This window comes from Pelodiscus sinensis, chromosome 29 (assembly GCF_052426305.1).
Source record: "Pelodiscus sinensis isolate ZL-2025 chromosome 29, ASM5242630v1, whole genome shotgun sequence".
NCBI classification, from domain to species: domain Eukaryota; kingdom Metazoa; phylum Chordata; order Testudines; family Trionychidae; genus Pelodiscus; species Pelodiscus sinensis.
Genome location: NC_143080.1, coordinates 6,117,962 through 6,145,589, shown reverse-complemented (window position 1 = coordinate 6,145,589; position 27,628 = coordinate 6,117,962). Strand labels below are relative to the sequence as shown.

Sequence of the window (27,628 nt, the reverse complement as noted above, 5' to 3'; positions counted from 1 at the left end):
GGGCAACTTATAGCGGGGATGCCCTGTATAACACGTTTGTAAATGATAGATGTCTGGCTCCATTGAATGAAACAATTTCCAATACTGACTATTCCTGTGAGTTTGTATCCAATTGCTTTTATTTTAAAAAGTGAATACATACAGTTCTTGCTTAGAAGACTTTATTAGCTAAGTGGAGCTATTCATACAGGTAGGGTACTTGTCGAAGAGGAGTATTTGACTTCATCTCGCTGTGATAATCCTATAAAGTTGTCTCGTCTGGCAGCATACTCTCCAACATTGGCTAGTCCTGGCACCACACAGCAGCTCAAAGCACTACGGTATATGCTCATGTCATGAGCATCATACCATTCATCAGTCTTTTCATCATAGCATTCAACATTGAATGTGGTAGTGAAACCATTAAAGCCACCCACCACAAACAGAAGGTCATCCACCACTTCAATGCCAAAATTACTACGGGGATTAAACATGGTGGGGATCGTCCGCCAGGTGTTCGCAACTGGATTGTAGGCTTCTGCACTCCGAAGACGGTTGGCGCCATCAAAGCCTCCTACCTGTAGACATCAAAGAAATACGGAGTTTACTAGTTTAGGAAGGGCCTACATTAGGTAGCTGAATTGTTATATGGGTTTAGGACTCTCATAAATTCTGTTCATATTCAGCTCCATTGACTAGAAGCGTGAGTATTCAGCATTTCTGAAAATACATATTTGCTTTCTGCATGCTACTACTTTGTTCTTTCTAGTTATGGTGACACTTGGCAGTCAAAAATGAGGGAAAGGCACAGGATGTATATGGGTTAAGTAGAAATAATCCAGATTTCACTTAACTACATGAAGTGAAGAGAATTGTAAGGTGGTGAGGTTAAGCATTGTAAGTGGAGAAATAACAAGGTTCCAAATGCAATTTGAACTCTGCCTCTTTTGCCCATTTCAGTATTCCAGATACATCAGAGTATTTCTCTAACACAATTTAGTTTTCTACAACCTTGGATATGTATAGCCTCTTGTCACAATTCACGCCAACCTGTTTAAAATATTCTGTAATTTCTGACTTCATATAAATTCTCTTGGGTATTCAATAACTTTTAGTACCAGCCTTTCTCTTCAGTTGACATTAAGTTATCCTTTGATGTAACTGGAGGTTCAGAAGCTGAGCTATAACATGACTTACATTTGCAGCATATTTTAGGTGAAATTTTGGGAATGAAACAGTTGAATATAGTAGTTATCTGTGAACCTAGGCTGTTCATTTGGGCTATGTTATAAAAATGTTTTCTTCGTTGTATAAGAAATCTTCATACACTTTGATCCAGAGTATTATAACATTCTGCTCCTGCATCTAAAGTTGAGAGAACTTTGGTATTTGAGGAGATTATTCTTACTGCACGTACACAAAAAGATGACTATAACTTAATGCTTAATCTTGAAACTTGAATTTGGCTCTTTGGGTGGAATTTTCTACTTCAAAAAAAAGCTTTATCTGGAACAAAATGTCAAAGGAGTATCAGAAGTCCTTATTCCATGAAAAGCTGAATAGCTGATGAGTGCACACTTCATTCACTCATTCAAGAGGTCGGGTCAGAAATGCAGTTGAACCTCAGAGCTACAAACACCTCAGGACTGAAGGTTCTTAATTCTGAATAAAAATACAGTTGCTCTTCCAAAAAGTTTACAGCTGAACTTTGACTTACTACAACTCTGAAACTTTACTATATAGAAGAAAAATGCCACTTTTCCTCTTTTAAATTTTAACACAGTACTGTTTGCTTTTTTTCCCCCTCCTCTGCTGCCTGATTGCATACTTCTGGTTGCAAATATGGTGTTTGGTAGACTGGTCAGTTTGTAACTCTGAGGTTCTACTGTATGTTCAGTGCCTTGCTCAATTTCCACTCTAGCAGCTGCATTAATCATTAGAGATGCTTAATGACTTCTTTGTTTTGGTCTTCACCAAGAAGTCTGATGATGTAGGAATACCTAACATAGTGAATACTAGTGGGAATGGGGTAGTTTTAGAAGATAAAATAGTCCAGTTCTGGGCACCACATTTCAAGAAAAGATCAAGTTTAAAAACCACTTAGAAATGTTAGATGTCAGCAAGTCACCAGGGCCTAATGAAATGCATCCTAGAATACTCAAGGAGTTGACAGAGGTATCTGAGCCTTTAGCTATCATCTTTGAAAAATCATGGAAGACAGGAGAGATTCCAAAAGACTGGAAAGGGGCAAATATAGTGCCCATCTATAAAAAGAGAAATAAGAACAATCCAGGAAACTACAGACCATCCAGTTTAACTTCTGTGCCAGGAAAAATAATGGAGCAGGTAATTAAGGAATTCATCTGCAAACTCCTGGAAGAAGAAAAGGTGATAGGTAACAGCTAGCATGGATTTGTAAAGAACAAATCATGTCAAACCATTCTGATAGCTTTCTTTGATAATGAGTCTGGTGGATAAGGGAGAAAAGGGACCTTGACTTTAGTAAAGCAGTTGATATGGTCTCACATGATCTTATCAATAAACTAGGCAAATACATGCGGCTTAGATGAGGCTATTATAAGGTGGGTGCATAACTGGCTGGATAACTGTTCTCAAAGAGTAGTTGTTAATGGCTTACAATCCTGCTGGAAGGACATAACAAATGGGGTTCCGTAGGGGTCTGTTTTGGGACCGGTTCTGTTCAATATCTTCATCAATTATTTAGATATCGGCATAGAGAGTACGCTTATTACGGTTGCAGATGATACCAAGCTGGGAAGGGTTGCAACTGCTTTGGAGGATAGGATCCTGATTCAAAATAATCTGGACAAAATGGAGAAATGGTCTGAGGTAAATAGGATGAAGTTTAATAAGGACAAAAAGTACTCCACGTAGGAAGGGACATTCAGTTTCACACATTGGAAGCGACTGTCTAGGAGGGAGTACTGCAGAAAGGATCTAGGGGTCATAGTGAACCACAAGCTAAATATGAGCCAACAGTGTGATGCTATTCCGAAAACAAACATGATTCTGGGATGCATTAACAGGAGTGTTGTGAGCAAGACACGAGAAGTCATTTCTCCACTCTACACAGATTGGGCCTCAACTGAAGTATTGTGTCCAATTCTGGGCACCACATTTCAAGAAAGATGTGGAGAAACTGGAGATAGTCCAGAGAAGAGTAATAAGAATGATCAAAGGTCTAGAGAAGATGACCTATGAAGGAAGACTGAAAGAACTGGACTAGTTTGGAAAGAAGACTGAGGGGGGACACGATAGCAGTTTTCAAGTATCTAAAAGGGTGTTACAAGGAGAAGGGAGAAAAAATGTTTTCCTTGGACTCTGAGCATAGGACAAGAAGCAATGGGCTTAAACTGCAGCAAAGGAGGTTTAGGTTGAACATTAGGAAAATCTTCCTAGCTGTCAGGGTGGTTAAACACGGGAATAAGTTGCCTAGGGAGGTTTTGGAATCTCCATCACTGGAGATATTTAAGAGCAGGTTAGATAGACATCTATCTGGGATGGTCTAGACCAGTGGTTCCCAAACTTTTTGGCATCATACCCCCTTTTTGATTTTTGAAAAAACCCTCACGCCCTCCTCCCCCACCCCAAAAATAGCAGCAAAACTTGTTGAGCAGCAAAAAAAAAAAAAAAAAAAACTGACTGGAGCAGCGAATCTGGATGGGGAGGGGGGAGGCTGGGTCCCCTCACGCCCCCCCTGGAATTTCTTCACACACCCCCAGGGGGGCATGCCTCCCAGTTTGGGAGCCCGTGGTCTAGACTGTATTGGGTCCTGCTGTGAGGACAGGGGACTGGACTTGATGAGCTCTTGAGGTCCCTTCCAGTTCTAGTGTTTTATGATTCTAGGATTGTGGTTGAGAGAGCTTTCCTATGGGCTGTGTAGGGACATCCGCCTATTGCTCGTGACAACTGGTTAGAAATAGACTGAGAAGGGAGCATCCAACAACCGTATTTCTCAAGATGTAGCACCTGCTAAGTGTCTTGCAAGGTCCTACTCAAGACATTTCTCTGTCAGGGCTAATTCTCTGCCAAACTTTAGTTCAAAACTATAACTGCTAACATTATTTCAAAGCTTTTTTAAATGGAGGAAAAATGCATTTTATTCTGCTTCTCTCCCCCCCTCCCCCCGTGCTCCCACACTCCCAATAAGCGGTTAATTCATTTTTGCTCTGTCTTGCTTCCTGAAATCTGACTTGTAGACAGAGAGGGAGTGAAATATATGAGCACTGCTCCAGCACTTTTAACTCGAGTGAATGCCACACATATATCCACTACAATGAAAGCTGACCGGTGTCACCTTACCGCATAGACGTGTTCTCCATAAGCTATTACTCCTATTCCGCTTCTTCTACTTCTCATGGGTGCAATTAGCGTCCACTGGTTTGTCTTAGCATCATATGCTTCAGCTGTGAACAGGCATTCATTTCCATTGAACCCACCACATATATAGACCTGTTTTAAAGAGATTACAGTATTTCTATGTGGGGGGCATGCAGGATTTAATGTGAAATGATTATATCCTGTTTAGGCATAGAGTCTTTTCCTGGTCCTGGGTTAATGCAAGTGCAGTGATCAACCACCTGGGCAGCTGAGTTTGGACTTCTGTTGCTTGAGATAGGAATTTCCTAGAAGTACTAGGAATCCTTTGCTGGAGGGAACTTTATCCAATGAACAATGGCAATCCCTTATTCTTATCCTGTCCACATTCATACGTTAGTACCTTTCTATCTGACTACCTGTTCTTGGACAGCCAGAGGTCTGTACTACTAAGGGTCTAAACTAAGGATAAGTAGTGGAGTGTAAGATTGTCTCGTGTAAACTGACACTCCCTCTAGACTAGTGATCGCTTCCGCTTTCCACTGCTACAGCTCCTTTCAGCAAGATTCTCAAAGTATTGCACATATATACTTCACAGGCCTGGCCTGCCATAATCTGGAAAAGCAGCAGTGATATGGCAGTGAATCAATGGAAGAGCCAAATTACAACCTAGCATTCCTGATTCCTAGTGTTCCCTGCTCGATATACTGGCTCCCTGCTAACTGCCTCCAGGAGCCTGTGATGCATTGTTTCTACTTTATTTTTTTTAACTGTGAAAACATCTAAGCTGAAAAACAAGGCATTAACCAACTCAATATGTAGAATAGTGATAGAAATGTAGCCGTGTTAGTCTGGTGTAGCTGAAACAAAATACAGGACTATGTAGCACTTTAAAGACTAACAAGATAGTTTATTAGATGATGAGCTTTCGTGGGCCAGACCCACTTCCTCAGATCAAATAGTGGAAATAAAATCAGATATTAGACAGGATCACAAAGAAAAAAAAGTTTCTTGCCATTTCAACCAGAAAGGACACTGTCTCAACGACTTAATTACCTGCATCCTGCTTCAGAAGCCTTTTAAATCTGCACTTGAAAGGGAATCCTCTGAACTGTCACTCATGCTAAAATTCGACACTACATGTGGGTCTCAACAAAGACCCCAGTTATCTTACCCATTACAAAGATAGCTTCCCCAGTTATCACCTCTAATACCATTAGCTCACAGACATTTACCTTTCACCACCTCTAATACCATTAGCTCACAGACATTTACCTTCCCTCCCCCCCCCGCATCCCTCTTCTGTTCTGAAATTTGATTTGTCCTTTTCATATGTGTTCTTTTTTTTTAATTGTATCCTTTGGTATATATGGTTGTGACTATTTTCTTCCACTATTTGATCTGAGGAAGTGGGTCTGGCCCACGAAAGCTCATCATCTAATAAACCATCTTGTTAGTCTTTAAAGTGCTACATAGTCCTGTATTTTGTTTCAACTCAATATGACTAATTGCACATGTTGTGGATTGCACTAGATGATCATAATGGTCCCTTCTGACCTTAAAGTCTATGGCTGTGTCTAGACTGGTCAGTTTTTCCAGAAAAACTTGCCAGCTGTCTACACTGGCCGCTTGAATTTCCACAAAAGCACTGATGATCTCATGTAAGATTGTCGGTGTTCTTGCGGAAATACTATGCTGCTCCCGTTCGGGCAAAAGTAGACAGCTGAGATTTGTTTTCCGCAAAAAAGCCCCAATCGCGAAAACGGCGATCGGGGCTTTTTTGCGGAAAAGCACGTCTAGATTGGCACGGACGCTTTTCCAGAAAAAGTGCTTTTGCGGAAAAGCATCCATGCCAATCTAGATGCTCTGTTCCGAAAATGCTTTTAGCGGAAAACTTTTCCGTTAAAAGCATTTCCGGAAAATCATGCCCGTCTAGACGCAGCCTATGAGTCTCTCCCATCTACTAGCTTTGGGCATCTGAACCACACCTCAGGGTCCATGCAAGTGCTCACATCAGTTCTAGGGACACTGATTCCACATGCTACATTCAGAGGGGGGGAGCACCTGCAATAGGAACCCTCAACGTCACTGTTTGCTTTTAATGCTCAAAATTTCTATTTTTCCTGAGTTTGCAATGGAAAAAAATTAAAATGTACTGTTCTGTCTCCCTACCATATCCATGAAGTTCCTGAAACTAAAAGTTGTAGTTCAAAAGCAGAATTTTGCTCTGGACTAGGACTGAGGACCTGGGCTCTCATTCCAGCTCTACCACTGACTGGCAACGTGACTGGGCATGCCACTACGAGACTCTTGTTTCCCTTTCCTCCCTTCGCTTTATCTATTTAGACTCTAAACTATAGGACAATGTCTATACTGTGCCCGTTTTGCGTAAAAAATGCAAATGAGGCAAAGCGTGGAATATTGCTGTGCCTCGTTTGCATAATTAATGAGGCTCTGTTTTTGCACAAAAGGCCTTTGCGCAAATAGGAGCCGTCAACACGGCTTCTTTTTGCACAAAAAAAACCCTCTTGCACAAGAGCTGTTCTTCGCATTTTTTTCAGGAAGACCAGCTCTTGCACAAAAGCCTGTTGTGCAAAAATGGAGCCTTGTTAATTATGCAAATGGGGTGCTGTGATATTCTATGCTTCGCCTCATTTGCATACGTTTTTGTGCAAGAGGCTATAGTGTAGACCTAGCCTAGGTGCTTAGCACAATGAGGCCCTCAGATGAGACCCCCTAGCCTAACGCAAACAATAATGCATGTTGGGGTTATTGTACTTTTTGGAGACACAGCACTATCTGTTGATGGAGAGGTTCTGTGTCTTTGGACTTGTCTACACTGCAGACACTACAGCAGCACACAGGCAGCATTGCAGTTGTGCTGCTGTGGCCCTGTGGTATAGACACATGCTACAGCACCAGAAGAGTTTTTCCATAACTGTCTTAAATCCACCCCCTCAAGAGATGGCAGCTGTGTTGATGGAATTCTTCCACTGATCTAGCAGCATCTGTACCGCAGCTTAGGTCGGGTTTAATGTTGTATCTCACAAGTGTGAATTTTTTGCACCCCTGAGCCAAGTTACAGGGTCAACCTAAGTTTTAAGTGTAGACCAGTTTAGTGTTAAGATGTTGTGTCTGATCTGGCGGTTTTAGCGGGACGTTCAATCCTGCCTGTATGTGCTGGCGTCGGTTCTTTCTGTGTTACAGTAAATCCCTATGATTTTACAGGTGTTTAGCATTGCCATGCTAAAGACCTGCGTTTGGTCCCTGTCCTGCTCTCTCCACATGAGCATGGTATGGCAGCAGCTGCATGCCGTAATCTCAAATCCTTTTTACCTTTCCGTACAGCGTGGTAGCACTTGCGTCGCTTCTCTGTTCGTGCATGGGTGCAATCAGCGTCCACTGGTTGGTCTCCGGCTCGTACCGCTCTGCTGTGTTGAGACGCACGTAGCCATCAAATCCTCCCATGGCGTAGATGAAGTTATTAAGAACAGTGACGCTCACATAGCAGCGGCGTGAGTGCATGGGAGCCACCTGGTGCCACGTTTTCTTAAGGGGGTCAAACCGTTTGACGCTATTAAAATAGTCCACACTGTCAAATCCGCCAATGATGTAGACATAGCCTTTTAAATAGGCAGCGCCATGGTAAGCACGGGGGCTTTCCTGCTGACATGTGACATTCACCCATCTGTCTGCCCGGGCATCGTATGTTTCAATGGCATTGGTTGGGCTGCCCCCGCTCCATCCACCAATAGCAAACAAGATTGCATAAGGCAGGCGAGGCCTTGTGAGCGGGTTGGTGAAATCGGAACTTGAGGGGCCATTCATGTTGAGATCATACATGGCTTTCAGTGCATTTATGATGACAGGCTTGCATTCCTCGCTGTCCTTGACATAATCGTGCATTTTAACATTGTTCATAAAATACTCGGCATGCATCAATGCTAGTCGAACCTAGAAAAGCAAAGGGAGGTGGAGATCAAGATGAACATAAGAACGGCCATATTGGGTCAGACCAAAGGTCCATCCAGCCCCGTATCTTTTTTGCCAAGAGTGGCCAATGCCAGGTGTCCCAGAGGAAGTAAACTGAACCGGTACTGATCAAGCGATCTCTCTCCTGCCATCCATCTCCACCCTCTGACAAACAGAAGCTAGGGACACCATTCCTTACCCATTAATGGACTTAAATTCATGGAGGTTAGCTAGTTCTCTTTTAAACCGTTATAGTCCTAGCCTTCACAACCTACTCAGGCAAGGAGTTCCACAGGTTGACTGTGCGCTGTGTGAAGAAGAACTTCCTTTTATTTGTTTTAAACCTGCTGCCCATTAGTTTCATTTGGTGGCCCCTAGTTCTTATATTATGGGAACAAATAAATAACTTTTCCTTATTCACTTTCTCCACACCACTCATGATTTTATAGACCTCTATCATATTCCCCCTTAGTCGCCTCTTTTCCAAGCTGAAAAGTCCCAGTCTCTTTAATCTCTCCTCATATGGGACCCATTCCAAACCCCTACTCATTTTAGTTGCCCTTCTCTGAACCTTTTCTAATGCCAGCATATCTTTTTTGAGATGAGGAAACCACATCTGTACACAGTATTCAAGATGTGGGCGTACCATCAAATTATATAAGGGCAATAAGATATTCTCCGTCTTATTCCCTATCCCTTTTTTAATGATTCCTAACATCCTGTTTGCTTTTTTGACTGCCGCTGCACACTGCGTGGACATCTTCAGAGAACTATCCACGATGACGCCAAGATCTCTTTCCTGATTAGTTGTAGCTAAATTAGCTCCCATTGTATTATATGTATAGTTGGGGTTATTTTTTCCAAAGTGCATTACTTTACATTTAGCCACATTACATTTAATTTGCTATTTTGTTGCCCAGTCACTTAGTTTGGTGAGATCTTTTTGAAGCTCTTCACAGTCTGCTTTGGTCTTAACTACCTTGAGCAGTTTAGTATCGTCTGCAAACTTTGCCACCTCACTGTTTACCCCTTTCTCCAGATCATCTATGAATAAGTTGAATAGGATTGGTCCTAAGACTGACCCTTGGGGAACACCACTAGTTACCCTTCTCCATTCTGAAAATTTACCATTTATTCCTACCCTTTATTACCTGTCTTTTAACCAGTTCTCAGTCCATGAAAGGATCTTCCCTCTTATCCCATGACAACTTAATTACGTAGTTTTAAATCTTGCAGGCCACAGGGCTTTCTCTACCTCCCTTTGGGAGACTGTTCTTTAGCCAAAGACATCTTTATGCTCCGTACTGTACCCCACAGCCAAATTCCCTCCTTGGCATATTCACCCCAGGTTTGTAAGTAATTATAGCTCCTCAGCCATTGCTTAGCCAAGTTATACAGACTTAATTCTTCTAACCTTTCTTCAATAATCAGTCCCTCTGGGTCTCTAATCATTCTACTTATAGTTTAATACACTTCCTTCTGATCATCTCTGCCCTGCTATAATGGGGCAGAACTGAATGTATTGCTGCAGGTGTGGATTCAGCAGACGCACATAAAGAGCGATAGAAAGGGACAACTTATCTATTACACAATGCTTCTATATTCGAAACCTAAAACTGAACTGGTGTCACTTGCTATTGCATTGCATGTCTAATTAAATGCCCCCAAACTTCCTTAATGCAAAGTTAGCCCCGTGATGCCTGTACCCTTCCAGAATGTGGAGCTTGGCTAACGTACATTCCTGAAAATCAGGACATACTAATTTAAGGTTGACACCGTTCCCACAATGCAACCTTAGCTCTCTAGCGCCATAGGGTGTTCAATAGCCACTTGTAATGGGTCAGAAAGGGTGGATTTTTTAATCTCCTGAAGTCTTCAGTAAGACCAGGTACCTACCCTTCAGTAAGATATGCTTTAGTCAAAAAACACAGGTATTTGGCTCAATGCAGCAATAACTAGATGGAATTTTCCATGCTGTGTAATATTGCAAGTCAGATTAGAGGATCTGATAGTCCCTTCTGAGCTTCCCATCTATTAATCTATAATTAGATCTGTGGAAGAACTAAGAGCATGCCGGTGTTTTTCATGTGATGTGAATTCCAGCATTGATAGACATGAGCTTCTGCTGCGTTCATTGTGTTGGGGGTAGACATGCTAAACGGTGGTGGATTCATTGGAGTACAGCTGCGACTGTAATATGACGAGGGATGTGTATCTTGAGGGATCACGCATGCTTCATTTTAGTGCCAAGTTTTCAGCAGGCATGCACAAGAATGCTTTTGCCATGCGGGTTGTCATGGTGGGGTGTCCTGCAGAACAGTGGTCTCAGATTCTTCGGCAGTGGTAAAGGGAAGTAATCCTCGGGGCCAGGGTGAAGGAGTGTTGAAATTTGGCAGTTCTGGAGTGGTTTGTGTAGGGTCAGTATCTCCTGCTTGCAACCCTTGACTAATACTCTAGTTTTGCTTTAGCATAGTCTAATGTTGGACTTTATCCCACAGTGCCCATGTGATGTATCCATGAAGACAGAGTGCTAGTGTGTGTTACTGAAGTGTTTGGGCACTGGTGAGAGGGCAGAATTAAGATGGGAAGGCAGGGTTTGTCCATCTTATCTTTGTTTTTTCTGGGTCTTAGAGGTTTTTAATTAACCACTCAGCATTTTGGACTGGCACCACGGGCCAATCTTACTGCTGTATTAAGTCAGTTTTTGAGGATTTAATTTCCTTGGTTTAAAGAAACATTCTTGGTACCACGGCCCAGCTTTCCCCCTCCATTGCCTCTGGCTCCTTGGTAATGATTTGCCGCTGTCTTGGTCAGCCCTCAGACTTGTGCAAAACTCTGTGGACTCCCTGGGCTCCCTCCCTGGGATCGGATTACTGGATTGGGGCTGGCTTGAGTGTGGAAAATCTTTGCATAGTCACTGTCTATTATACCTTTCTTAACTAACTAACTTCAGTTTAAGGGGCTGTAATCCTAATCGTTGCCAGTGGTACCCACCACTGTTTAGCAAGGAACGAGTAACTAAAAACCAGCAGAAAACTGACCTTAGGCAGCAGGACTGAAATGTACTGTTTCCTGTTCTGGGGGTCGTGGGAAATCCATTTGAGAATGGCCTCGAACACTGCATCTTCTTGTTTCACGTTGAGTTCGTCCTTTTCAATGATGTCTTTAAACTCATTGACCGAGAGCTCTAGAAACTCTGTAGAGACCTTGACCATTTCCTCGAAGTTGTGCAGGATGAACATGTAAGCCGTCTGCCGCAGATCCGGGCAGTGGTAGTACTCCGTGAACTTGCAGATGCCAATGCAATTCTCCAAGCACAGCTGAGATTTTAAGAACTCGCAGCACCCCCTGACAATACCCATTATGTTGAACTGGTCTGCTGCAGCCAGTAGCCGCTCCACATTGTCAGCCGTGACTGGTACTGTCCTAGTATAGGCATATTCAATAATGAGCTTCATCATGTCAGGAGAAATACCTGGAATATTATACACTCTCTTCTCTGTGTTGTTCCAGCCACTGGTAAACAAAGCCCTGGAAAATGAAGCAACACTTGAACCAAACTGCCTATATCAGGGCTACTCAACTTTGGAAGCTCAGGCAGCCACAATGATACTCACAGCACATGTCAAGGGCCACAACTTAAGCGCTATTGCATGTATATGCAAATAGCTTCTTTCCCTCTGATGGGCATGAATACAAAGCACTTCCCACAATCCCCAGGGCTCCTGGCACCTCCTCCTTGGGGGCTAGAAACACGAACACCTGCTACCCGTCTGTTCCAGCCAGCCCATCCGCTTGCGTCTTTCAGTGCTCACCCCGCCTGGGAGACGCCTCGTTGTTGTGGAGCATGTTCCTAGTGGAGGCCATGTTCAAAGGATCCCACCTGCGGGCCGTGTGTTGAGCCCTGCGTAAACCCAAACCACACCAGGGGCCGCAAACATACAGGCTGCAGGGCTGCAAGTTGAGTAGTCCTGGCCTACTTGAACAACGGATCTACTGCTTTATGTCTAGACCCCTTCTTCGCCAGCTCCCAATCCAGGTGGCGAGCTGACTCAGAGGGTGAGCAATAGCAGGGCTTTGGATCCTTTCACCGTGGGTTTTAAACCAGACTACGGGATAGCGACCAAAATCTGATCTGCTTGTTGGCCCATGTGAAATGGGGCCTTGGGGATCGTTCCTAGCGGATAAGTAGCTGCAGAATGACTGGTTGCCTTGTTGCAAAGGGAAACTGAAATCTCCCCTGGCTTACATGGGAGGAAGCTGGACATCGTGGCAGGGCAGTGTAGGGAGTCTCAGAATGTCCCCTCCCATGCTGTTCCACTCTGGCTAAATACTAGACACCAGTTTCCATGGCTCTGGTTATATATTAGTCTGTGGCCTATGCTAGTATCTAGGCGATTAAACATTAGAGGCCAATTCTAAGGCTTCCATCAGCCCCCCCCAAATCCATCTTAAAACAATTACTCCAGACAAGAGCAGCCATTGTGCCCATAGCCTGGTTGGGCTTGTTTCAAGCGCTGACCTAAAGTAGGAGCTGCAGCTACATAAGATGTTCTTGTGGGCGTTGAACTCTAAGCCATTGACTTTGATGACCACGTCGCAGAGTTTCCCTTCCAGCCGAAGCTCGTTGAAGACTGTGCAAGCCATTGCACTCATTTTTCTCTCCATGTGGGGGTGGGAGTACCCTGCGGAAGCCGAGGTGTCATCCATGTCCGTCAGTCTGGAGACAGCAGAAGAAGCTCCTCTCCGAGGCGCTACTAGGCTTTCTCCTTTCCCCTCCTACATTTTCTTTGAAATGCGTATTTAGCCCAGAAGTTCCAGAACACACCTGATAATGAGATCACTGAACGGGCTGGGTTCTGGAACCTTTCCTGCACTGAGCAGCAGCTGGGACGGTTGCCCTACGTCGATGGAGCTGCAATGATGACTTGTTTGGAGACAACCCGGCAATGGGGTACCCTTGGCCACCTCTGATGCCCAGGCAGCACAGCTACATTAGCTCTTGAATGCCAAATATGTCTGATGTTTGAGATAGAAAGCAATGCCTCGGAGTCCGTGAGATTGCATACCAAGGTCTATGGAGTCAGTTGTCTTCTAGCTGGAGCTTCTAAACTATTATTACACCCATTTTACAGATGTGGAAGCTACAGAACAGAGTGTGTAAGTAGTGAATCTAAGTGGCTTGCTTAACGCTGCACAAGTCCTGTGACAGTGCCAGGAGTCAAATTCACCTGATTCCACCTGGTGCCTTACCTGCTGGATTGCATATGGTGCCTACTATCCAGAGGGGCAATAGAGTCCAGCAGGAGGCCAGAGCAGGAATAAAGAGTTAACTCCTGACTCTGCCACTGGCTTACTATCTGACCTTGAGCAAGTCACTTCTCTGAGCCTCAACATACTCATCAGTAATATGGGCAGTAAGAAAAGCATGTTACCAAGGATTAGTAAGTGCTTTGAGAGCTGTGAATGGCAACAAGATAAAAATGCAATTTGGCTTTTTTTTTTAATTGAATGAAATTTTTATTTAGGATTGTATTGTCGGAAGTTCAAAGTCAGGTTGCAGCCTGCATGTTTCACTTTTGGTCTTGTGAGATAAGCTAGTTGCCTTAGTGACCGTACTGCAACAGGCTGGGCTTGTGCCAGCTACAAACAAAACCTGTCTGTGACAAGCCCTGAGTTGCAGCGGTTACCTCCTGTGTTTGTTCTGTGAATGATTTACAAGATCTGTTTTGTGTCTTGAGGAAGGGGGAGAGCCTGCTGCTAGCAGAAAACCTTGTTACATATGAAGGCCTGACCCAGTGTGGTTTGGAGCACTGCAAAATATGTGACCTTTGACTCCAGTGACAGTGGGTGAATGCTCAGCAGCTCCTGGCAGGACTGGGCGTGCGGTTGCACATTATCAGCTTTCTGTAGACAGCCCCATCCCCTGCTGGAAGATACAGGGGTAATGCTGGTTCAGTTGGTGTCAGACCTTGAACTGAGATGCCCTGCTGGCCCCAAAGGGCAGGGATGGAGCACATCCAGATAAGCCCCTGGCTCTCTCAGTGCCCCAGGGCCCCCCTCAATCCTGTGCTCTCAATGCAGCATTCGCATCCTGCCCCCTAGTTCCCCACCCCACCCCCATTCTAAAACAGTCCTGCCACCTAGCTTAATAAACGGCCTAGCTACCCCAGGGATTCTCAATCTGGGCGGGGGGGGCATTGCTATTGGGTATTCAATATATAAAAGTGTGTTTAATGTGTGAGGGTGCGGGGGGGGGGATTCATATTCAGACACTGATGTGAAAGGGGTCACGAGTGCAAAAGTTTGAGAACCACTGTCCTAGCCCCCCACCCAGCTCCCTCTTCTAACCCAGTAGACCCCCACCCCACACCTAGCCCCCAACCTCAGCTAACCTAATAGTTTGACCCCCCAGTCCCACCCCCTACCCCCCCACCTCCTAGTCCTACCCCGAGCCCCACCTCCAGCCCCCCACCTGTAACCTAGCAGACCCCTAATCTAGGGCCGAACCCAACAGACCCCAAGGCCAGCCCAGCCCCCCCCCACCCCCCCCGTCAACCCAGCCAGCCCCGCCCCCTGCTCGCTCCCAGGCCGGCCCCGCCCCCGCCGCGTTTCTGTTTGTTTCCTGGGCGGAGAGAGCCGGGCCGAGATGGTGAGAGGGGGGGCGGGGAGCACTGGGGGTTGGGGTCAGTGGGGGAGGATTGGAGGAGGGGGCTTTGGGGTGAGTAGGGGGGCATTGGGGGCGGGGAGCACCGGGGGAGGAGGTTGGGGTAAATACGGGGGGCATTGGGGGCGGGGAGCACTGGGGGAGGAGGTTGGGGTAAATACGGGGGGCATTGGGGGCGGGGAGCACCGGGGGAGGAGGTTGGGGTAAGTACGGGGGGCATTGGGGGCGGGGAGCACTGGGGGAGGAGGTTGGGGTAAATACGGGGGGCATTGGGGGCGGGGAGCACCGGGGGAGGAGGTTGGGGTAAATACGGGGGGCATTGGGGGAGGGGAGCACCGGGGGAGGAGGTTGGGGTAAGTACGGGGGGCATTGGGGGCGGGGAGCACCGGGGGAGGAGGTTGGGGTAAATACGGGGGGCATTGGGGGCGGGGAGCACCGGGGGAGGAGGTTGGGGTAAGTACGGGGGGCATTGGGGGCGGGGAGCACTGGGGGAGGAGGTTGGGGTAAATACGGGGGGCATTGGGGGCGGGGAGCACCGGGGGAGGAGGTTGGGGTAAGTACGGGGGGCATTGGGGGCGGGGAGCACTGGGGGAGGGGGTTGAGGTAAATATGGGGAGCACTGGGGGTTGGGGTCAGTGGGGGAGGATTGGAGGAGAGGGGTTTTGGGGTTAGGGGATATTGGGGGAGGGGAGCACTGAGGGTTGGAGTGAGTGGGGGAGCATTGGGAGAGGCGTACGCACATGTGCGGGGCGGGGAGGATGTTATAAAGAATGGAAGCTGCCAGTTTCACTGATTGCAGGGTGGCCCTGTCCCTGTCCCTGTCCCTGTCCCTGTCCCTGGCTCCGGCTCCATCCCTGTCCCTGGCTCCGGCTCCGGTGTCCTGCACACGCCCAGGGTTGGAAGCTGGCCCCCGCCTAGCTCCCAGTCCTTGGTGCAGCGCTGCCGTGTTAGCGGGGGTGGTTGCTGCGGTGCAGACGCAGCGATGGCTGTGGCAGGCCCCCAGCGGCTGGCAGTCCAGTTTGGTTCTCCAGCCGCAAGCCTGCTGCAAACAGAGCTCTGATGGGAAGTGTCTCTGTGTCTCTGAGGGCTGCCAGGGCCACTGCTGAGCGAATCCAACCAGTGAGAAGAACGTGGGAGCAATTGTGGTGACTGAGAGGGCAGCTGGGCCTCTGTTCGGCCTGGACAGCAGCAAACCAGCTAAGGCCCCAAGTCTGCAATATCAGAACTTACAGGATCGGATCCCAAATCGTTCAGGGCTAATGAACCCAGCAGGATTTTCCAAAACCAGTAGTAGAGAAATTGCTTTGATGGGATGGGGACCCAGTAGTGCCATCTTGACAGAGCTGATTTTCTTCCTAGGGCAGTGGTTTCCAAACTAGGGGTCACGCTCCAGACCTGGGCGGTGGAGTGTTAGGCGCTGGGTCTCGGTGCTGCATCAGGTGACCAGTGCGGATGCTACGGCAGCTCCCTGCCTGTCCTGGCACCAGAGACTGAGCTGCGCCCCAGAAGCAGCCGGCAGCAGACCCGGCTCCTAGGTGAAGGGGGGCAGAGTGCACAGGGCTCTGTGCACTGCCCCTGTCCCGAACACTAGCTCTGCACTCCCATGGGCTGGAAACCTGCTGCTGGCTGCTTCTGTGCACAGCATGGTCTGCAGTGCCAGGAGAGGGAGGAAGCCACCTTAGCACCCCCGCTGACCTGCTGCCTGGGAGCTGCTCAAGGTAAGCCCCTCCTGCCACAGTCCCCCTCCTACACCCCAAAGCTCTCAGCCCCGCCCCGGAGCTCTCACTCCAGTCAAATTCTGTTGGGCATCAACAGTTTTCTTCACCTGGGTCATGAGAAATAAAGTTTGGAAACCACGGCCCTAGAGAGAGAAATGCTCCTAATGGAGGGGGGGGGGGTGTTTTGGGCGCAGCGTTGAAACCAGGCCAATGAACACCGGCAGTTCTGGTGCCTGCTAGCGGGGCCTGTCTCTTGGCACTGACCCCTTCCCCTGTACCTGTCTGCAGGTTCCTGAACTGGAGAAGGCGTCGGTCCACATGAAGGACCCCGAGCACGTGAAGCGCGTAATCTCGGCGCTCCGGGAAGCGGGAGCAGACAAACTACAGGTTTCTCTTTGTGCTCTGATCTGTGTGGTTCAGGGCCCTGGAGCCTGTTCCTGTGGGATAGTTCAGCAGTGCATGGTGGGGGGATCGCGTGCCATGTTGGGGTAGAGCTATTGAAGGCGCTTGTCTAGCCTCCGTTTCCATTAGGGATGTGAACGGGTAACCGGTTACCTGGTAAGCATCACCACCGGATAATGGTAACTGTTACCCAGGAGCAGTCCTGGGGGGCTGCCAGCTCCCAGCCTGCATGGGCTGGGAGGTGGCAGCCGGGAGAGGGAGGCTGCCAGCTCCCAGCTTGCGTGGGCTTGCTGGCTAGGAGCTGGCAGCCTCCCTTCCCCTCCAGCTGCTGACTCCACGGTTGCCACTCCAGCCCACCCCTCTTTAATCAGTTATCCGGTTAAACGTAACATTTCACCAGTTAACCAGTGAAACGGGATTTTACATCCGTGATTTCCATAGTATGCGAGTGCCTCGCGACGAGGCCGTTACCCTGACCGTTGCTGCGTGAGGTGGGGAGATGCAGTTCTAGGCGACTTGTCTGGGAAGGAGCAGGGAACAGAGCCCGGCCTCCTGTGTTCAGCTTCTGGGGGCTATCTGTATTAAGCCAGTCTGCACAACCCCCTCACCAGGAGGTAAATCACCAGGGCCTTTTTGTGCACAGAAGGAAATGGGAGGGGACTCACCCAAGTCTTAAGGTGGCATCTGTGTCATAGCTGGAAGTAGAAATCTGAGCCAGGTTCTGCCTCCCTGCTAGGGACTGGGCTCCTCCTGCCCTTTTCCGGTGAATATCTCCTGCTGCAGGAGAAACACAGGCTGTAGCGGCCCGTGCATCTCTCAAAGCACAGCCTGCTGGCTCGGTTTCTGATATTGTCCTTTTTCTCCTCTTCCTTGTGCCCTGCAGGTCATTTCGGACTTCGATATGACTCTGAGCAGGTTTGGCTTTAATGGGAGGCGATGCCCCACTTCGCACAGTGAGTCAAGCAAGCTCTGTGGCCATTAGTTTGTAGCTTATGCGCCTCGCTCCTGGCTCTGTGGCCCAGCCGTGTCATTTCTCTCACTTGCACTCGTGGGCTGTTGCGAAGCTCCAGCCTTTTCCCTCCCCAACCATCTCACTTGGTACAACCCTTTTTGCTGCTGAAACTCTGCTCCATGGCTTGGCCATCGCTCATACCGATTGTTAAACCCCCCCCCCCCCCCGCTCCTCCCCATTGGTCCAAAATCCCACGGTGAAGATCAGCATCCTCGCTGCTCCAACCCTCCTCCCTACCCCCCACAGACCCCTTGTCTGCTTCCGCCTTGCCTTTCCTGTTAAGTGCCAGCTCCCTTTCAGGGCTGTGTGTGACTGATCCAACCTGCACATCTGGTCTTTTCTCCTGCACCTCCTTTGGCTCTTTACTCACCTCTGCATCCTTTGTGCCGCTTGCCTTCCTACCACCCACTGTACTCAGAGCCCCGTCCCACGCCCCTTTCTTCCATCAGCTCCTTCGCTCAAGGCTTGTCTACGCAAACATTGACCCCTGGGGTGTAAATCTACCCTGCCCCAGTCTGCTGTGCACTAAGGATGCGTCTACACAGCAGGGCTTAACTCGAAATAAGCTATGCAAAGTGAGCTACGTCAATTGCATCGCTTATTTCGAAATAGAGAGCGTCTCCACGGCACTTATTTCCAAATAGCGCACTCTTCCTCCGACTTCCCTGACTCCTCGTACCATGAGGATTACAGGAGTTGGAGCAAGAAGTCCTCCAGCCTGTCAGTATTTTGACACTCTCTTGAAATAACTGCCTGCTGTGTGGACGCAAAGTTATTTCGGAATAGTGCTAGTTATTTCGAAAGAGCGTTGCCGTGTAGACGTACCCTAAGTGTCCTTGTTGCACCTGTTTGCACTTTGCACGATTCCCCCTTCAGAGAGATGCCCTAAAAGATCCTGAATCACCACTTCAGTCAGGCTCTTTTAAAGGGTCCCAAGTTGGGATCCAAAATCACAGATCATTTTTGCAAGTGGTAACACTGGTATTTCTGTAGGATTGCAAAAGGGCACTCCGGTGTTTTCCCAGAGTTGAGTGCCTGTTTGTGTCTTTCCAGATATCCTAGATAACAGCCGAGTCATTAGTGAGGAGGGCCGGAAAAAGGTACGTTTAGCGCCATGAGATTCCATCTCTTTTGGCCCTACGTATAGTCCAGTCCTCTGCTGCTCAAACGCCGTTCGTCCTGCTAGGGGTAGGCTCCTGGGATACAGAGGAGATGGAGCTAGAACACAGCCCTGGGTCAGATGAGATCCCCCTGCCAGCGGAGAGAACCAAGCAAGTTCCCAAATAGCATCTCAGATATGGAAGCACTTGCTGGTGTTCAAGAGAATCTTTACAAACCCATCACCACCCCCAAGCACGGGCCTTTCCTGGCCAAGAGAACGGTGATCAGTGGCGAACAAAGGCCATTGTTTCTGTCCAGAGCCATGTAACCTTGCTGCCGCGCTCTGATGGATTTCTAGAGCAGTATTCAATATGTCCCTGGGGTCCCCTAGAAATCGCCATGTTACTCAGCTGTGTAGGGACCACTTTAAGCCGTGATGCATTTGTGAATTCTGCAGATACACGGCTGGCTTGTGATTTAACATTTCTTTTCCGAAGCCCTTAATGTTCCTTGCATTTTCTGTTTAAACCCATCCACTCCTCTAGTTAAAAGATCTGCTGCACTATTACTATCCAATCGAAATTGACCCCAATCGGACCATGGAAGAAAAATGTCCCCTCATGGTGGAATGGTGAGTGACTGTACAAGGAGCTAATGCCATGGGATAGAAAACAAGCAGGTAAACAAGAAAACGAGAAAGTCCGACCTGCTCCCCCTCCAGAACAGAGCTCACGATGAGGCGTGATAGTTTCCCATTCCTCAAAGTGCATAAAGCAGCTTTTCTGGTCATGTGCCCAACACAGAGTTGGGTGGATACCGCTACAGCACTGTTTCCCAATTTTACTTGGACATGGAACCCTTTTCAGCTTGAAAGAATTTAAAGGAACCCCTAGGGTTGCCAAGGTAAAAGTTGTCGAGCCAAAAAAAAAAAAAAACACCTCCTGCCACAAAAAGGCTCTGTCTCTTTAAGAGGGAGCGGGGAAGTGCCAAGTTCTCGTGGAACCCTTACTTTCGCTTCGTGGAACCCCAGGGTTCCGCAGAGCACCAATTGGGAAACACTGCAGTACAGAATGGCAGAGCTGTGGACAAACCGCAGAAGCAAGGGGCACCTGGAGAGCGAAGCGTGTCTGTTTGTATCAGTACAGGCAGTCCCTGGGTTACGTACGCGATAGGGACTGTAGGTTTGTACTTAAGTTGAATTTGTACTTAAGTCGGAACTGGCATCCAGATTCAGCCGCTGCTGAAATTGACCAGGGGCTGACTACAGGAAGCCCAAGGCAGAGTTGCTCTGCCCCGGGCTTCCTAAAATCAGCCGCTGATCAGTTTCAACAGCAGCTGAATCTGGACGCCTGGACAGAGCAGCTGGGGTGCTGCCCGGTAGGTCCCCGCAGCGCTGAGGTGCGGCGCTGCGGGGACCTACCGGGCAGCGCCCCAGCTGCTCTACCCCAGGCGTCCCCAAGTCAGCCGCTGCTGAAACTGACCAGCGGCTGATTCCAGGAAGCCCGGGGCAGAGTAACTTGGGTGCCAGATCCCCTGGTGGTGGACACAATAGAAATGCATCAGTTAAGTCAGTGCTACCTCAGGCCGCCTTTTCCCCACATCGAGCCTCGTGTGTGAATCCGAGAGCAAGCTGAAACGCTCCTGAAGCAATAATTAGTCGGACGGGGTGGTGTTTTGGTCACTGCTCCGGTCATTTCCCTAGACTGGATCCTAGTCGCTCCCGGCCTGTCAGAAACGAAGCTCCCTTTGGTCTGGGTTTCCAGGTGGACCAAGGCCCATGAGCTCCTGTTGCAACATAAGATTCTGAAAAGCGACATAGCCAAGATAGTCAAGGAGTCGGAGGTGATGCTCAGGTACGGGCTTGGGGGGAGGGTCTCTGCGGTTTTTGGCAGCTCTCTCCCTTCCCTGTGAGAGCATGTGCCTGTGGGGGCAGAGCGGGGGAATATCGACTAGTCAAAAGACTGTCCAATAAGCAAATGCTTATTGGATAGTCGACTAGTCTTTAACATCCCTAGTGTGTACCATAGAGGGTGGAAGTCATCCCATACAAGGCCCATGCACGGCTAAGTCCCTAAAGGCAATAGACATCGTGGGGCCCTTTGGAGGGGGTTGAATTTTCCCCACCGTGCAGAAATGGTCAGTAAAGTTTATGCCCTTGGCCACCAGAGCCTTGATTTCAGGAACTCTCCAGTCACTTGGAGAATGTAGAACTTATTACCCGACAAGTTTCCAAACTCCAGTAGGGATGAAAGCATTTGCCACTTCCCTCAGGGACGGAGTCGACGTGTTCTTTGACCAGCTCTACCAAAGCAACATCCCCCTGTTCATCTTCTCGGCCGGCGTGGGCGACATCCTGGAGGAGGTCCTCCGACAGGCCCAGGTGTTCCACCCGAACGTCACCGTGGTGTCCAACTACATGGACTTTGATGACAAGGTGTGTTGTGCGGCAGTGGCCCGTGATTTGGTTGCGTTAGCCCCGAGTGTGGGCTGGGGGTAGGGATGTAAAATCCTGTTTCTTTGGTTAGCTGGTTAAACATTGTTAACTGGGTAACCGATTAAAGAAAGCACGAGGAAGAGGGAGAGGGGGGCTGGAACATACCTCCCTTGCTGCAGGCGTGGAATGCTTCAGCCCAGCTGGAGCAGCCCCCGCCTGTGGGGTACCTGGACTCTGGATGCAGGATCCTGTCCACAGTGGGGCTACAGCGGCCCCCTGCCCATGGCAGGCAGGGAGCCACTCCAGCCCCCATCGCTTAACCCCCAACTAGGGATGTGAAAGGTTATCTGGGTGCCGTTCGGTTAGAACCCACCTGTCCATTAGAAACGTCCTCCCTGGCTACCTACCGTAGCCACCTTTCCAGTTAATGCTGAAGTGGCTTTGAAAGTGACCCTCCATTAGCTGTATTACGGTAGCACCCCAGAGAAGTGTCCTGCAGAACAGACAGTAAGAGGGAGACCCTGCCTGCAGGGAGCTCCCTGCCCAGATTCACAAGGGCCGGGCACAAAGGGATGCCATTGACAAGGCCCTGCTTTCTGTGATGCACGTGGCTGGAGAATGTGGGCTGCTGCTTTTCCCTTTGCCTCTTTGTTTGGGCGCTGCCGCCCCCATGATCTCCTGTTTGGGGGCCAGGGCTGCTGAGGGAGGGGCATTACATTTACCATCTTGACCCTTACGACCTAGGAAAACCCCGGCCGCAGCCAGTCGCTTTCACTGAGACGCAGTCACCGCTGAGAAATCTCTGGGTTCCGCGTCGTCCTCTTCCTCCTTAGCCGGAGCCCCGGCACTTTCTCTTCCGTTGCCTGGGCCGCTGGGGCCTGATTCTCAGCGACTGCCTTGGGTGGACGTAGGGAACATCCCTGGTCGTCCCTGATCCACCCCCGACACCGGGGTCTGCTGCGGTTCCTTCCCCTTTATGCTGTCAGAATGGGGCCAAAGTGGCAGAAAATCAGGCCCTTGGGCAGCGTGGGAAGTAGGTTTCCTAGCCGGCTCTGTGAAGAGCCTCTCTCAGAAAGGTGCGGGCCTGGCGGAAGGGTTTTTCCTTCAGCCCCGCGACAGCCCAGGACTCATTCTGACCCGCCCGCTCTTTGCTGCGCAGGGCGTCCTGAGGCAGTTTAAAGAGCCGCTGATCCACACCTTCAACAAGAACAACACGGTCCTGGAGGGCACGGAACCCTTCCGGCAGCTGAGCCGCAGGCCCAACATCCTCCTGCTGGGGGACTCCCTGGGAGACCTGAGCATGGCAGACGGGGTCGCCGACGTGGAGAACATCCTCACGGTCGGGTTCCTGAACGACAGGGTGAGCGCGAGGGCAGGGGAGGGGGGACGAGCCTGCGTGCAGCAAGGGCAGCCTGTCAGCTGGCCTGGTGTATGAAACGAGTTTCCTGGGCCTCAGCCCAGTTCCCAGCGGGAAGGTGTCCGCATCCCAGCTGACCCCCTTGTTCTCCAGCTCGCCTGCGCTGCATGGGGCCCTCCCTGTACGGCAGGGGGCAGCGCCAGTCTCTAGGGTTGGTGATCGGTACCTTTCACCCTCAACCCTCCAGTGCTGCTTTCATGGGGCTCCTGGAGTCGTGGGCGTAGCAACCGGCCGTGCTCATTATCAGCTGCTAACGTTGCCACCCTCCGGCGGCTGCTCCGCAGGTGGACGAGCGAAGAGGGAGGTACCGGGATGCCTATGACATTGTGCTGGAGAAGGACGAGACGCTGGACGTGGTCAACGGGATTCTATGCCACGTCCTCAGGGAGATCTGACCTGGGAACCTGGGACCCTGACTCCCGCCTCTGCGGATGGTGCCTGGGACCCTGCTGAGTCCATCTCGATGCCCTCAGGAACTTCCCTCACATCCCCAGGCCTCCCCCCGGGCTGTCGGCATGCCCCTTTGTTCATCAGTCCTGGGATTGCTGGAGAAACACGCCGCTTGCCCCAGCTACCTCTTCCGTGGCTCTGCCGAGACCAGCCCCGAAGCGGCGCTGGTCCCGGCCCAGCCCACGACAGCCCCACGTCGGCGTTTGGGTGGAGCCGTTCGGCCAGCGGCCTGGCTGGTGCTGCAGATCAGGGCCCCGACTTGGGGTGAGTGGGCAATGTTGGGGGTCCTGGGGGTGCTTCTCTCCCCTCCAGCTGGCCTTGCAGGGGGGGGGAGGGAGAGGGATAAACACATTGGCCTGCAGACCCCATTCAAATGTCCGTCCCCCCCACCTCTCTCGCGGATTGGCGTTGCCATGCTCCACCCTCCCAGTGCTCCCGCTGGAGAGCCCGGTTGAGACATGGGCGCTTGCCCCATTCCAGCCGCAGGGCCGGATCGGGGGTTTCCCCAAGCCCACCTGGCTCTCCAGACGGGGCGTGGGAGCTTCCCTGCTCTGGTGCACCAGCTGCAAGTGGCATGGGGGGCTTGCGTTCCACCTGGGGAGGGAGTTGTGGCATGGGGACTTGCAACCCCCTGACCCCCTCCCCTGCTGGAGCCCTGGGCGGGCAGAGTGGGGCAAACGCTCCGGGGCAGGCCTGGATGCTAGGTGCATGGGCCACCTAAGCCCACCCGTCATTACCACCCTGCTGCGTGCAGGACTAAGGTCTCCTGGCAGAGTGGGGGGCAAACTCCTGTCAATCGGTTCCTTCTGCCGGGGAGCAGGCCCCGGGGGGGGGGAGGGGTTAGGTCTATCCCACAGCGTTCAGGCTGGGGCGCCCGGGTTCAGCTGCCCAGTAGGGCTGCAGCCTGCCCTCTACTGGGGGGTGCAATTAGCTGTGGAAACCCTCCCAATCCCCTAGCCCCGCAGGCTGGCTTCGTCTCGCCGTGTCCTGCTCCCTCTGCCTGCCCTCCTGTGTGTGTCGGGGGGAGGAGGGGAGGTTTCAGAGGCATAATCCCCACTCGTCCGTGCACCGACCTGTGGGGGGTTGAGCCGGAAGTGGCTCAGCCAGCGGAGTGGGCCCGGCGCTGAAGGGCGCACGTAGGATATGGAGCTTGGGGAGGTTCTGGCTGCCTGGAGCATTGCACGTTGGGTTTGTGAGCTGATTGTGCCGAGGCAGCAGTGCTCACAGGGGCGAGCCGCTTGTGATGAACACGGGGGGGGGGGTGTTTGTGGGGGGGTCTGCATGGCTGCTGTGCTTTGCCGGCAGGGGGAGGGGTTGGGTGGCGGTGTGCCGGGGATGCCAGTGGGAAGCGGCTCTCACTGGAGCCATGAAGCCGCTGGCCAGTCGTGCTGTGCTGTGGAGGGTAGTCGGTCAGCATGCTTGCCATGTGCAGGGCAGGGTGTTGGGGAGCACGGGGGCTGCAGTGTGTCGGGAGGTGTGTGGGGGGGAGTTTACAGGCCGTTGGCAGGGCAGGCGGGTGACGGGCGGCTTTTTGGAGCACGACTCCCACTCCCCCCTGGGGCTGGTTCTGGGGTCTGAGTGCAGCTCGGCGGCCGGCAGAGTCAAATCTCCGAGCGCGGACGTGCAGGAGACACAAAGCCACACAGGCCCCTGAGACCTGGCTTGTGGGTTCCCTGCTGGGGAGCCAGTCCCGCTGGCCCAGGCAGGTGTCCTGGCTTCCGCCCAGGCTGCGGCACATGGCCACAGGGGGGCTGCGTTTGCTTTAAGCATCGGCCTTTCCGGAGGAGCAGGGCACCTATGTCCCTCCTGCCGAGTTCAGCCCCCTGGCCTGGGCATGAGAGAGCTGCCTCGCATGGCCATCTGGGCTCTGTCTTAGTGGCCCTAGACTCCTCCCAGCCCAGGGGTGAGCAATCATTTTTGGCCGGGGGCCCCTTCAGAAATTTTTGAAGTGGCCCCAGGCTGCTCTGGAAGGGGCGGGGCCTCAAGCAGAAGGGGCGGAGCCAGGATACTTCCCTGCTTCCCCACCCATGATTGGTCTGGGGGTGGGAGAGTGTCTTTGCCCCGCCTCCCACCCCAACGTTCCCCTCTAGGCACCCATGCCCCTGGCGCTGGGAGGAGACTTTGCACACTCCTCCCGCCCCCAGGCCAATCAGGGCTTGGGGGTGGGGAGCGCGTGAAGTCTCCTCCCGCCCTGCTAGGAGTTCGTGGCGCTTCTAAGCACCGTGTATTCCTGGCAGAGTGGAGGAAACTTCATGCTCTTCCCCCCGCCCCCAGGCCCTAATTGACCTGGGGGCGGGTGAGTGACAGAGCCTCTGCGGGCCGGATCAACCCTTGTGATGGGCCAGATCCGGCCGGTGGAGGCCCTTCCGCCCACCCCTGTCCTAGGGGGACACAGACTCTTGTACTTGGCTGCTGGATGGGGGGCAGATGGTTGCTTATCAGCTGGGCTTCGCCTGCATAATGCAGACCATGTGGGAGGGCAGATGCTGTTCCAGACCCCCCCCTTGGAAAACTCCATGGCGACGTCTACACTGGCACGATCTTGCTCAAGAACTCTTTGGCGGTAGAGTTCTTGTGCAAACACTCTTCCAGAAGAGAGCGTCTACACTGGCACGTGCTTTTGCGCAAGAAAGCGCCGATGGCCATTTTAGCCATAGGGGTTTCTTGCGCAAGAAATTCACGTTGCCTGTCTACACTGGCCTCTTCTGGAAGAGCTCTTGCGCAAGAGGGCTTCTCCCTGAGCGGGAGCATCAGAGTTCTGGCACAAGAAGCCCTGATTTCATAACTTAGAAGGTCAGTGTTCTTGCGCAAGAACTCGCGGCCAGTGTAGCCAGGCAGCAAGTTTTTGCGCAAGAGCAGCTGCTTTTACGCAAGATCGTGCCAGTGTAGACATATCCCATCTCCTTTCGCACTGGGCCTTTTGGGGAGAGCCAGAGGCTTGTGTTACACGACAAGCAGCTCCTACTCCCCCTCCCCCTCCCCCTCCCGCCGCCAGTCTCCTCTGCAGGTGGCAAGGAGCTCACTTCCTGGTGTGCAAATCGTTACTAGTTCTGTTCCTGGAGAGGTGCCGGCCTAGTGGCTGTCTCGCCGGGACCCAGACTGGCGTTAGCAGCCCAAGCCCCTGCATGGTTTGGTAACCAATGGCTCCTGTCATTTGGCCTGCAGGAGCTGGGCTGGCCCTCTGCCTCGCTGACTGAGTCTCAGTGGGGTGTCGATTTCACATCTTCCAAGTGCGGGTTTTATTCTGTTGAAATAAATACTTTCGGTAAAGCCGGCGTGCGCGTGGTTTGTAGCCAGGTGTGTGAGCTCTCAGTACAGCACTGGCGGGGGGCCCACCGAAGCGCACACAACTTGCAGAAGAAGGGGAGTGAGCTAGTTCTTCTGTTCCAAAAGGGGAAACTGAGGCATGGGATGGTGATGTGGGTTGGCTGAAGTGTCAGCACTAGGGATGGCAATCACATCGCCTGACTCGCTGCTCTAACCCCTAGGCTGCTCTGCTGTATCTGAGAGATGCCCACGAGTAATGCAAAGACCATCAGAGATCGCTGCTGCTCCAGCCCCATGGCCATAGGAACATCAGCATTCCCTGGCGGGGTCAGACCTGTGGTCCATCTAACCCAGCGTGCTGTTCCCAACACTGGCTAGTCCTGGCTAACTTCGGGCAGGAATCTGACCTGCCCAGTAGCCAGCATCTCTCCCCGCTCGGCGGCCTGGGGGCTTTAGAGGCTGGAACCAACTCAACTAAAAATCTTTACATTTTTATCCCACAAGCGAAATAGGAGTCAACCGTATGACACTTGCAAAAAAAGCAAACATGATTCTGGGCTGCATTAACAGGAGTGTTGTGAGCAGGACACGAGAAGTCATTCTTCCGCTCTACTCTGTGTTGATTAGGCCTCAAGTAGAGAATTGTGTCCAGTTCTGGGCATCACATTTCAAGAAAGATTTGGAGAAGGTCCAGAGAAGAGCAACAAAAATGATGAAAGGTCTAGAGAACATGAGCTGTGACGCAAGGCTGTAAGAATTGGGCTTGTTAGTTTAGAAAAGAGAAGACTGAGAGGGGACATGATAGTGGTTTTCAAGTATCTAAAAGGGTGTTGCAAGGAGAAGGGAGAAAAATTGTTCTCCTTGGCCTCTG

The 27,628-nt window shown here is 50.8% G+C and overlaps 2 protein-coding genes across 2 annotated transcripts; one reads left to right on the top strand and one right to left on the bottom strand.

Annotated features, from left to right (window-relative positions):
• Positions 1-97: 97 nt before the first annotated feature.
• Positions 98-12,999, bottom strand: KLHL10 (kelch like family member 10). Its single transcript, XM_006130946.4, has 5 exons — positions 12,812-12,999; positions 11,331-11,820; positions 7,654-8,271; positions 4,303-4,452; positions 98-557 (listed from the first exon to the last, which is right to left on the bottom strand). Exons 1-5 carry the CDS (start codon positions 12,997-12,999, stop codon positions 183-185), a joined length of 1,821 nt encoding a protein of 606 aa, XP_006131008.3. The 3' UTR covers positions 98-182.
• Positions 13,000-13,294: 295 nt separating this feature from the next.
• NT5C3B (5'-nucleotidase, cytosolic IIIB) lies at positions 13,295-26,863 on the top strand. Its single transcript, XM_075911571.2, has 9 exons — positions 13,295-13,449; positions 16,963-17,061; positions 17,960-18,029; positions 19,142-19,188; positions 19,735-19,820; positions 20,953-21,042; positions 21,461-21,623; positions 22,783-22,983; positions 23,325-26,863. Exons 1-9 carry the CDS (start codon positions 13,312-13,314, stop codon positions 23,433-23,435), a joined length of 1,005 nt encoding a protein of 334 aa, XP_075767686.2. The 5' UTR covers positions 13,295-13,311; the 3' UTR covers positions 23,436-26,863.
• Positions 26,864-27,628: the final 765 nt, after the last annotated feature.